The sequence below is a fragment of the Glandiceps talaboti genome, chromosome 18 (assembly GCF_964340395.1).
Source record: "Glandiceps talaboti chromosome 18, keGlaTala1.1, whole genome shotgun sequence".
Classification (NCBI taxonomy): domain Eukaryota; kingdom Metazoa; phylum Hemichordata; class Enteropneusta; family Spengelidae; genus Glandiceps; species Glandiceps talaboti.
The window spans coordinates 10,202,082-10,214,495 of record NC_135566.1 but is presented as its reverse complement, the minus strand read 5'-3'; the positions used below and the strand labels follow the sequence as shown (position 1 = coordinate 10,214,495).

Below are 12,414 nucleotides of genomic sequence, written 5' to 3'. Positions count from 1 at the left end.
TCATGGATGTTCGTAATCTGTTCACGTTCACCATGCTCTGTGAGTGGAAAACCAGCAGCTACAATCAGAAACTTTGATCAGGCCCCGTGTGGCCGACTCTAACGATGAAAATGTTAGGGGGTTGGACGTTTATGTTATGGCACACGTCACAATGTTGCCAAGGTAACGATAGTGAGTAATACCGATTGTCCAACATACTCGTATCTGCAGATTTTGAAAGGTAAGCAGCATTTCTTGTACTCTCCTGCTTACATTTAAAATATTTCCTCAAACTTCGCAACATTTTGACTGAAAAGTTACTTCCAAGATGTATACTTGTCATAGTATTAGTGGACCGTGTTTTATTCAGTGTATCAAGTTTTTTCCAACTTTGCAAGGGTTTTTATCTTTCCACTGAGCTGATAGTACTACTAGTAAAAATATTCCTGCCAATATTTCTCTTGGTTTATAACACTAAAATAAATTGGCCAATTGGTAAAAAAAATATACACAAAATTCAGATAGCTGCTTTTACAATTTTTGCTGTTGAATTTATTAGTTTTGAACAAAATATGTAATTTTGTAAGAATAGAGTACATCTTTGTCCAATGTAGATTTATGCTAATTTCAATGTGACATGTGACTAGATTAGAATAATTGTGGCCATAGATACAATTCAGATGTCATCTGTGTTACATTCTTTTGTCATTTTATATATTCAGTAATTTCAGTTTTGTGTACAGGTAAGTCCGACTCTGATGTTCATGTAGATATATCATACTATATTGTCAAATCTATTTGTTTATTATTTGTGAATTGTAAAATATTTGTTGTTGATGTGGTTGTGGTAGTGTTAGTGGTAAGTTATTTTGCACACCCCACATCCAAATATATGAAATCCATCAGTGTGTTTGTACTTTGTTTGGAAATTTTTGTTAGTTTTTCATTTTTGTTTTGTTTCTTGATAATGAATTTTAACAGCTTGTTCCAGTATCTAAGTTGGTAAAATGTGCAATTTTACTTGCATTTTCACAGCATTGTGTATGTTATTCAGCACTGTAAACAAATTTTGTGTTTGACTAAAAATCATGCTTTAATTACTGATGAAATTCCAGAGTAATTCTCAAGATTAATTTTAATCACTTGTATAAGTTGTAAAAAAAAATATTCAAATTTGAAGCATTTGATTAAATTTTTTTGACCTAGGATGAAATTAAACTTATTGAAAAATTTTACTCTTGCCTTGTTTCTAGCAAATTGGATTCCTCCTTTCACAACAATTGTCATTACAACACTTTGTGCGTCCTTGTGATTATCAGTGATACTCTGCAAGTATGGCTGCTTTCATGAATCGCTTAATCGGTGCTGCTCCTAAGATGACTGCAATGAGAGCTGCTGCAGCAGGTGTTCTTGGCATTGGAACTGGTGCTGGTGCGTTGTATCTTCAACAACAAAAAGTGGCTGCTCAATCACAAAGGAAAGTGATTGCCTACCCACCCTCTTCCAACTACCCTGATCTTCGTAAACATAACAACCATATGTCCAAGGCATTGACTCCTGAAATCTATGCCAAACTATATGACAAGGCTACACCTAACGGTTGGACTCTGGATGATTGTATTCAGACCGGTGTCGATAATCCTGGACATCCCTTCATCATGACTGTTGGCATGGTAGCTGGAGATGAAGAGAGCTATGAGGTAAAACAATTACAGTTTTAAAATATATTCAAAAAGTCACCACCTCAATAGTAACAAAGTTTGACCAATTTTTGAAATGAAGATTTTAATAGAATAAATAAATGCTAAGTTACAAATGCATGTGTTATAGATACAGTCAGTCTATATGTTTAACATTTTTATGATTGCAATATGTTATGTATTTTACAGACTTTTGCTGACTTATTCGATCCTGTGATTGACGACCGCTTCAATGGTTACCCTAAAGATGCCATTCATCCAACTGACTTGGACTCTAGAAAGATCCGTGGTGGAGTTCTTGACAGCAAATATGTCTTGTCATCACGTGTACGAACTGGCCGCTGTATCCGTGGTCTCAGCCTGCCTCCTGCATGCAATCGTGCCGAACGTCGTGAAGTTGAAAGGGTATGTACCTCATACACAATAATCAAATCTTTTCAGAAATAATTTGAGTTGATTAATTTTATTCTAACCTGTAAATTTGGGAGTACATTGAATGTAGATTGATCAGAAAATATTACCATTGTTAACTTCTCCCAAGGACATTACAAAATGCAAGGTTCGACCCTCACTTGTCTTGTACAACCTAAGTGGGTACATGTACATAACAAGACAGCCATTTGTTATGCAAATACAACCACCCCCACCCCCAACTGTACTAGTGACAATTGTACCTTCTAAGAATACATGATAATTGTAATGAGTTGTTCATAACACCTATTACATTCAAGGTAACCGTAAGACAATAAGTACAAAAATTTATATTGATTTTTAGGCATGTGAAGACTGTGTATGTGTGTGAATCTGTGTGTGTGTGTGTGTGTGTGTTGGCAACTTAAGAAAAACTGGTCAATTGCAATGAATTTTGGTGTATGCTGAAAATTGAAAAGGAAAACAAAAAATGTGGATTTCATATTATCAGTTGTGCTACATTACGATTGGTTTAAGTGTGCGCTCTAAGCCAAATTTGATGTGCCACTGACACACACAATTTCTGGTGACGCACTGAAATATAGTGTTCCCCTAACTCTTACTATGTGGTGACTCACAAGAAATGCTAGTTTTTAAAATTTTGACTCACAACAACAAAATTTGGCTATCATTTGGAGAGGGGAAACTGATTGGTTCTATTTTCATAGGTTGTAGTTGATGCCCTGAATGGTTTAGATGGTGATTTGAAAGGTAAATACTATCCACTGGGCAGCCTGACTGATGCTGAACAACAACAGCTGATTGATGACCACTTCCTGTTTGACAAACCAGTGTCTCCACTGCTGACCTGCGCTGGCATGGCTCGTGACTGGCCTGATGCACGTGGTATCTGGTGAGTACTCATCTTATATCTTTGGTCTGTAATTTGTTGGTGTTTTTTTTCAGGAAAGTTGTCACCTGACTTTCTGTGGCAACTTAAGGGGGAAATTTTAAGTGTAACTGGAACTATCATTAATGTATTGAGAATTTTTTTAAATGTATGATAAATATTCTTTATTGCATCATTCTGCCATGTGCCTCTCCTAAAAAGAGAAGTGAAATAAGATTTTTAGCACGCATTGTTTCTCAATCTCCTAGGGTCTTTATAATTAAATAATTTCTCTTTTTCATATGTCTTAAAACATGGTAGATACAATTTTGATAGTTTCAGCTTCACATAGGCTAAATTATAAGTGGAAAGTGGTTCTGAAGAGTATAACTATAAGAACGTTATATAGATATTAAATTAATTAACATTGGGGCAGTACTGGAAGTAATGACTCAATCAGATTGTACTTGATGAAAATGATAAAATGAAAACAAGGGCAAATGTTTCATCATAAATCTGTCCACCACTATCCATGTATTCTCTCTGACATCATTACCACAATAATAAGACACAATAAATTGATGTAGGCATAATCAGAAGAAGAACTTCTTGGTTTGGGTCAACGAGGAAGACCATACCCGTCTGATATCCATGGAGAAGGGTGGCAACATGAGAGCTGTCTTTGAACGCTTCTGTAGTGGCCTCAAACAGGTGGGTGACTTTAGTCAACTTGTGTAACTTATGCTTGTAATAAAAAATACATTGTATGTTATTGGTGTTAAACATTTACTGTTATTTGACCAAGGAATTCAGTGATTTAGCAATGCAAGCAAACTGATCATGAATGATCAATTTAATAAATAAATAAATAAAATAAATGAATGAATAAATGAATGAATGCATGCATGCATAGAAAGAAGATAAAATGTATTTCAAGTGGTCAGTTTTCACATGTTGTATATAACGTGACCAAAAATGTCCACCGACTTAGTAGATTAAGTGAATTACAAAGCACAAAGTAGTTAATACGAAATTGTTAACATTCAGCTTTTCAATCTGTCCTGGTCAACAATCTGATCATTAACCAGGATAGATTGCAAGTTTGTATTAAAAATATTATTATTGGTCCTTTATAATTCAATAATGTGATTTTTTTTGTTTTGTTTTCTTACTAACCTTTTTATAAGATTTGATAGTCTTTTTTCTTAAGTGTGTATCAGGATGATTGATGATTATGGATTTGTGGTCCATGGTAATGAGTTGGATTGTACAACGGTCTTAATCAGGTCTACAATTAGTTACTGGAATGTTATTCCAATAACTGTCAGGTTAAACAAACTCTTTATCATTTTCAAATCATAAATTATAAGCAAAATACAATTCTTATGATATGTGTACTGCCATACGTGAATTATAAAAATGAAATCGGAACAAAAAAATGTTGAGTTTCTAAACTCCAATAAATTTAGAGAATAGAATAACAAAAAAATAATGGAGACAATTTTTTTAAGCGGTCGCTGTATGTGTAATGTAGTCAAGTTTAATTGGAAGTTAAGAAATAAGATGTATTTTTGAGAGAGAAAATACTTAGAGTAAATTCTAAAAGTATGATCAAGTAGATATGACATATGAAGTGTAGCATACAAAATGGAAAGTTACCATTCATACTGGAGATGTAAATTTAAGTAACTCTCAACATTGAAATTTTAGAAATCTGATGTATTCCTTTGTCAATGTTTGTTTGGGTAGGTTGAGAACATGATCAAGGAGAAAGGTTGGGAGTTTATGTGGAATGAACATCTTGGATACATCCTGACTTGCCCATCTAACTTGGGTACTGGACTGCGTGCTGGTGTGCATGTCAAACTGCCACATCTGTCAAAGGTAGGAAGAACTCATAGTGAAGTACATTATGATAATTATCTTAAGGCACTGTTATTACCCAGGCACAAAGTAATGTAACACCACAGTGGCACAATAGGACTTCCTCAACTTCGGGGGAGTATATACGTACTGTGGATCCCCTGCAGGCTCCCTTGCATAGCAGCCTCTGTCTTTCAAGGTCACCGTTTATACAGCTGGGTTGACAGAGCCATAGTAGTAATGCAATCGTGTCAAAGGACTACTTCCAATCAGAAACAAATGGCAGTAGCGAGGCTCAAAGCAATGACTTATACATTCTGGCCACTCTAAACCATTCCGTCATCATGCAAATGTATAAGTGTGGCTTGGAGGAAAAAAGTGAAAATAGTAGTAAGTGATCAGAGAATTGTATTTATGGTGCCTAGGTCATTACATCATTCATTTTTGTAAATTTCAACAGGCTTACCTTAAAAACCAGCCTCCAAACAAGACTGTCTAACTTCAATAAGATATTTATGTAAATTCCAGGTGTTTCCTTTTGAAAATCTGCATCTTAACATTGTAGCCAATTACATGTGAGTGTTGTGATTTGGGAATTTCAGGATCGCCGCTTTGAGGAAATCTTGGAGAACCTGCGTCTTCAGAAGCGTGGAACTGGTGGCGTGGATACTGCTGCTACTGGAGATACCTTTGACATTTCTAACATGGATCGTCTTGGTCAATCTGAGGTGCGGACTATTATTGATTCTAAACATTACAAGATCCTTCCTTTTTTGCACACTTGCTGTCTCATACACTCTGATGATGTGCATTATGAAGTTAACTTTGGCAATTTAAGCTTATTTACATTGCATTTTTTTTTCAGACTTAAAGCAATTATATTCATTATCATTTTAGTTTCAACTTGGATTGAAGTCATCATCATAACCTCTTACATCATAGCTACCATCCCTATAGTTGGTGTATCAATATACCCACAATAACCAGATCGGTTGAAAACAAAGTGTTAACATCACTGAATGCAGTAGGGCTATGAGGAGTAATGATATGAAACCATCATCTGAAATGAGTCCATCAGTTCTTGTGAAATCACAGACCCTCCACCACAGTTGTTGGAGGGTCGACGGTGAAATCAAATAACATGGGGTGATTTCAAACATTGATCTTTGACTTCTATATCACATTTTATTTAATAATATGATGGTGTGTTTGTTAACCATTTATAGGTTACCCTGGTCCAACGTGTCATTGATGGTGTCAACTTGCTGGTCCAGATGGAGAAGAGCCTGGAGAAGGGAAAGAGGATTGATGGCATGATGCCATCTCCTCTGTCCAAATTCTAAGATCTCAGCAGAGGCACAGGGGGAAATGGGGGAAGGGGGAATTGTCATACCACATGGATTGAACCTGTCATAACCTGGACATAATTACCACCTCTACAGTATTTTACCAATATCTTGGACAGATCAAGATTTTACATGGATTGAAACCGTCATAACCCAGACTTAACTACCACCTCTACAGTATTTTACCTGGACGTAACTACCAATTCTACAGTATTTTACCAATATCTTGGACAGATCAGGATTTTACATGGATTGAAACCATCATAACCTGGACATACTGAATAACATCATATCACCCTTTAACTGGAAGAAAATATTTTGTTATCATCATCAGAATATTCCTGCAAAAACTTGGTGAAAAATATCGATGACATACACAGACCTGTGAAAACATGATGACTCTACGTACGAAGAATTAAAATAGAACATACAAGAAAATGAAACTGGATGAAAATAAAGCAATAACATCGCTAGTGATACTCAATGCAGCAGTGAAATGAAACCATCATCAGTATACTGTTTTAACATCGATATCTCAACAGTATTGAACGCAATCCACAGTCAAACTCAATAACATCAGAGTTTGTGAGACGGCTAACAGCACAGGTGAGATGTCTTGGGTCTCATATAATCCCCCCCTTCTTGACCTGCTATTAACATCTGTCAGCAGAGGACTCAGGACACTTCATCTGTGTCTGAAGAATTTATTATCTGAAAGAAAGAAAGAAAGAAAGAAAGAAAGAAACATCAATAGCCGAGAAGATCTAGAAAGGGCCGCTGTGCAGGGGTGTTAACTTAGGTCTATCTTAAACCCCCCTCTATCCTGCCATTGTCATCTGTCGGCAGAGGACTTTTGTTTTCACTCTTGTACAGCCATACTAAACATGTCAACATCACGAAAGAACAGTCATAGTCATTAAAGATAGAAGAATACACCATCTGGATTGAAGAAAAACCATCACCTGCTGTGTTGAAGTTTAAAACAACATCATTTGAATAGACCAAGCGTCACTAGCTGAAATAATTCCAACTATAACAAAATAAAACTGTCCCAGTCAGTCTAGAAGAGATTAAACATTACTAGACAAGAGATCAACCAATTCTAGAGTCAAGCAAGAAAAGATCAAACACTTCCAGAGTCAAAAAAGAGCAGATCATACTGTTTTAACATCTCAACAGTATTGAAAGAAGGCAATCCACTGTCAAACTCAATAACATCAGAGTTTGTGAGACGGCTACCAGCACAGGTGAGATGTCTTGGGTCTCATATAATCCCCCCCCCCTTGACCTGCTATTAACATCTGTCAGCAGAGGACTCAGGACACTTCATCTGTGTCTGAAGAATTTACCATCTGAAAGAAAGAAACATCAATAGCCAAAAAGATCTAGAAACATTGCCAAACATTGCCAGAGTCAAGTAAGAAAGAGAACATCAAACAATTCCAGAGCCAAGCAAGAAAAGATCAAACACTTCCAGAGCCAAGAAAATATCAAACACTTCCAGAGCCAAGCAAGAACAGATCCAAAGCCAAACAAGAAAAGAACAAACACTTCCAGGGCCAAGCAAGAAAAGATCGAACACTTCCAGAATTACCCCAACCTTCAAAGTAGACCCAACATCATGAGGAGTGAAGCAGTATAGTATCATCAAAGAACACTGCTATAGACATACATTTTGTATCACACTGATACTTTTCCTCTGTGTCCTATTGACAGACATCTTTATAACCACAAAATGTTAGAAATTGAGTTGGAGCTGGTCTTCGACTTGAAAAATAATTAAAAATTGAGCTGGACTCAAACTAAAATGCAATGACAAGTAGTACAGTGCGCCTTTTTTTTCTCCAGAGATTTGTATGTATGTAGCCTGTCAGTATATCAGCAATATTTTGTGTGACTTGCATCTATATATACCACCAATGATTTCAGAACAGTTTTTTAGAACATGTTCACATGCGATTAATTGAATTTAAGCGAAAGACTTGAGAACACTGAACACTAACGCTAGAAGTTTAGACTATTACTATTAGAAATATACAGATGTCAGTGGTATTGTGGTGTAGTTATTTTGACAATGAACTTAACTGAGAAGCAATACTTATGTCATCATCTACAACACGGGTAATCCAGCCTTTGTTTTTAAAGATAGATGCAAACTAAAGCTATTTTTCTTCAGTGTGGTAGATTACACAAGTGGGGTGATAGTGGTTCCTCTGTTGTTTGATTGTAATCACCCTGTGATCAAGATAGTGTAAACATTGGAAGTCCTAAAACAGCACTGCAAGTTCATGGAATTCTAAATAAACTAGTTTTCAGAGACACCTCCCTACTGAGGCTCAAAATAGCTGAACTCTGTTGAGAAAACAGGTTAAAACGGTTTTGTTATAGACAACCGTAATTTCTTCTTAGACAACTGTTTTCATTCAATTCAATGAAATAATGATTACTCAATTGTATGTAAGTTGAATGTAAGGAGGCCCTCTAGAGGTGGAGAGGGGACCTGTATTCAGACTTAATTAATAGGTTAAGTGCTGCTCATACCAGATTTGATTTCAGACCTATTTCAACTAGTAACCTGTATGTATATACCCCATACACACACATACCCCTTCCCATGGCACAATTGCCTCATCAGGCCAAAGAAGTGTTCTCCCCATTTTAGACCAAAATATTTGAGAATATAATACAGTAAACTGCATTTTAAAGGCAAATTATATACATTCTATTTTCAGACAAGTTGGCTTACATAAGGAACATACCCCAAAAGCCATCTTAATTCCACCCAAAAAGCATTCGACTACGCATGACAGCTTCTCCCCTCTTTTTAATAATATTCCCATCTCACTTTCCAATGTGGAAAAATCTCTAGGTCTCTTTATAGATTCAGCTCTATCCTGGACCAACCATTGTGACTATACTTGTAAAAGGATTTCAACTAATATTGCTGCACTACGCTATATTTCAAGGTTTCTCGATGTACATACTAGAAGATTATTTTATCTCAGCCATATTCAGCCTCACTTTGATACACGTTGTAACATCTGGTCCCATGCCAGAAAAGGTGATGTTGATAATATTTACAGACTACAAAAACAAGCCGTCAGACTTATCTTAAACATCAGTACTAGGGAAATGCAATTGCAAAACACTAGTAGTATTGATCTTTTTTTAAAAAAATAGACATTTACCTTTAGGTAAAAGGTTCCTTTTTAATAAATATTTACTGATCTTTAAAACTGTGCATAACATGGTACCTCCCTACCCTTCCGATCTTCTTACCAAAATAAATTCGGACTTTCAAATTCATACTCGTTCACGTTCTAATGACCTTTTCGTTCTACCTAGTCCCAACTGTCAACTCTTCACTCACTTGATCTTTTTCTTATGAGGCAACCAAATTATGGAATGAACTTCAGACTTTACCTCTACCTCCACAAAGTTTACCCACTGAAATACTGGCTGCATCGTCGTAAAGCACGGCCTGTTTTACGGCACCGTTCTTAACGCGCCGCCCCACTTTATTTCGAAGTGTGGCGGAAGAAATAACAGCTCTGGTTTGCGAAAAAAAATTCCTTTCCACTTCCACTGAAAAAGCGTGTATAAACAGTTATTTGCACGAACAGCTTCATCAGTTGCATCAGAAGTAAGAAGAATGTCTCTCAGTTTGATTCTACCGAACAACGCAGGTCACCCCCCCCCCCTTCTCCATGCATTTGACACTTATCCTAAAGGTGTGTAACCTGTTATTTAGCTAATTATCCCTGTTGAATGGGTTTTTGAATTAAATACTTATCATTTTAACATGCGAAGGTAGCATGCACTCGACAATAGAAATTATATTTGGAAACCCCGCCCATTCCCATTTTGTAATCCCCCTAGACGCATTGCACAAGTTGGTGTTTGTGTTTTATAATTACACGCACGTATTTCTGTTGCTAGTGTGGTCGGGTTGCAGACTGTGGGACTTCTCAGCGTGAATGTAAGTACAATTTACTTCTGGTACTTTTGAACGACTGTTAAAACAATCTGTTAAGTTTAAATTCGTTATATATCATCCAATACTACACATTTTGTGGCCCAACTTTTTTCTGAACACGTTTAAATTTAAGACTAACATTATGGTAATAATCAGTCGATAATTCCTGCCTGGTATTTTTTTTAGCAATGTCAACCCTTCACGTTGTGTCGATACACACTGTTTGTTATAATAGTATGGCATTTCATGACTCAAATATGGCGACTGTTAAAGATAGACGCAAACTAAATATATTGTTCTTCAATGTGGTAGATTACACAAGTGGGTGATAGCAGTTCCTCTGTTGTGCAATTGTAATCACCCTGTGATCAAGATAGTGTAGACAGTGGAAGTCAGAAAACAGCACTGCAAGTTCATGGAACTCTAAATAAACAAGTTTTCAGAAATGCCGCCCTACTGAGACTATAATTAAACCAATGTCCATTCAATAGCTTTGTATCAACTTGCGACAATAGTTTTAGTTTGTGTCCATTTTAGAAAAGCGAAGGCTCAAAATAGCTAAACTCTGATGAGAAAACAGATTAAAATGGATTTGTTTTAGGCAACCGTAATATCTTCTTAGTCAACTGTCTTTGTCACTTCAATTCAATGATTACTGTACTCGATTGTATGTAAGTTGAATGCAAGGAGGCCTCTAGATATGGACCCTGTGTTCAGACTTAATTAATAGGTTAAGTGCTGCCCATACCACATTGTACCACATTTCAGACCTATTTCAACTAGTAACCTGTATGTATATACCCCATACACACATACCCCTTCGCATGGCACAATTGCCTCATCAGGCCAAGGAAGTGTTCTCACCAATTTAGACCAACATATTTGAGAACATAATATAGTGAACCTTATTTTAAAGGCAAATTATACACCCTATTCTTAGACAGTGGGTACACACGCAAATTCCCCCCTCGACGTACTGCTGGAGGTGAGTTACGCTAGTGTAACAACGGCTTCTCTGCTGGTGGTACAACAGTGAAGAACTACACTGATGGTCTGCTGCATGCCTCTTCTGCAGGTACATCGCTTGACCTCGATGATGTAACGCTAGTGTACATACACCGATGTAACACTAGGGGAGAGTTACGTTAACGTAACACTGATTTCTCATCTAGTGGTACTGCGGTGTAGATCTCCACTGACGTTCAGCTGCATGTCTCTTCTGCAGGTACAGCGTATGCATGCTCGTCAGTGTAACGCGAGTGTACACACTCCGACGTAACACCGTTGTGAGTTACGCTAACGTAACAGTAATATTGTACATCGATGTACTGCTGTAGGTGAAGTACTTCGAAAGTTACACCGCTCCAATGTTAGATGTACTCCGGTGTACATCACCGAGAGTACTTTCGATGTTACACGGGCAAGTTGACTGCCGACGTACCACCCTCCCTGACGTCACGTACTGACAACAAGTCGCGCGACCGTCCAGACGTCAGGCGACAACCATTTTGTCACATGTCAGACGACGGCAAATACTCTTGTAATTTTCACCGCGTTGTCTACAAAATACGGGACAAACTACTTATTTTTGGCTTACATAAAGAGAGAAAGTTTAGCGGCATACAAGAGTGGTAACGTTATGTGAAACACCCTCCGAAATTATAGTGAGATGCATGTCCGAATGCCTGAAGACAGAAAAGGTGAAAGTGAAGATTTTATTAACAATGTACGCCACTCTGATGTCAGATATTATCACAAAATGACTACAAAGTTATACAATGTCAAGAGTCAAGACAGCGAAATGTTACATGTATTTCAAAGGTTAGTTTATTGTTTATTTCGTATGTCATGAACTGGTAAAAAGGGCAAACATTACACTTGGTGTTTGAACAGTAATGGGTAGCTCGAGTGAATCTTTGGTTCACTCTTGTCGACCGTCTGTTGTGTTAAAGTGGAGACAATTCACATTTACTATGATATATATAGGCAAGAGAACATGATATATCCAAGAAATGAGTACCCTTTATTGATATTCAACCATAGACATAGATGTAGCATGATTCCCAAACACCCTAAATGGGAAGGGGTTTGTTGCTTCATTTTTTAAACTCTCCCTTCCACACACACTCAATACTTTTATTAACATGCCTTTTGGTCTGGCCTTACTAATCACTGTTGGTTGAAATATAATGCCAAGTGTAGTTGAATGTATAAACCAGGATATATTATATAGAATAGAATAGAATCTTT

The 12,414-nt window shown here is 36.9% G+C and overlaps 1 protein-coding gene across 1 annotated transcript; it reads left to right on the top strand.

Annotated features, from left to right (window-relative positions):
- The first annotated feature begins 1,502 nt into the window (after positions 1-1,502).
- On the top strand, positions 1,503-6,185 carry LOC144449138 (creatine kinase U-type, mitochondrial-like). Its single transcript, XM_078139602.1, has 7 exons — positions 1,503-1,679; positions 1,869-2,084; positions 2,819-3,003; positions 3,567-3,690; positions 4,729-4,863; positions 5,445-5,570; positions 6,069-6,185. Exons 1-7 carry the CDS (start codon positions 1,518-1,520, stop codon positions 6,183-6,185), a joined length of 1,065 nt encoding a protein of 354 aa, XP_077995728.1. The 5' UTR covers positions 1,503-1,517.
- The last annotated feature ends 6,229 nt before the right edge of the window (positions 6,186-12,414 follow it).

Excerpts from the sequence above, each read along its gene's own strand:
- LOC144449138 (XM_078139602.1), top strand. The coding sequence starts at position 1,518 with ATGTCCAAGGCATTGACTCCTGAAATCTATGCCAAACTATATGACAAG. Across the intron at positions 2,085-2,818 it reads AACGTCGTGAAGTTGAAAGG|GTTGTAGTTGATGCCCTGAA; the intron begins GTATGTACCTCA and ends CTATTTTCATAG. Across the intron at positions 4,864-5,444 it reads AACTGCCACATCTGTCAAAG|GATCGCCGCTTTGAGGAAAT; the intron begins GTAGGAAGAACT and ends TGGGAATTTCAG.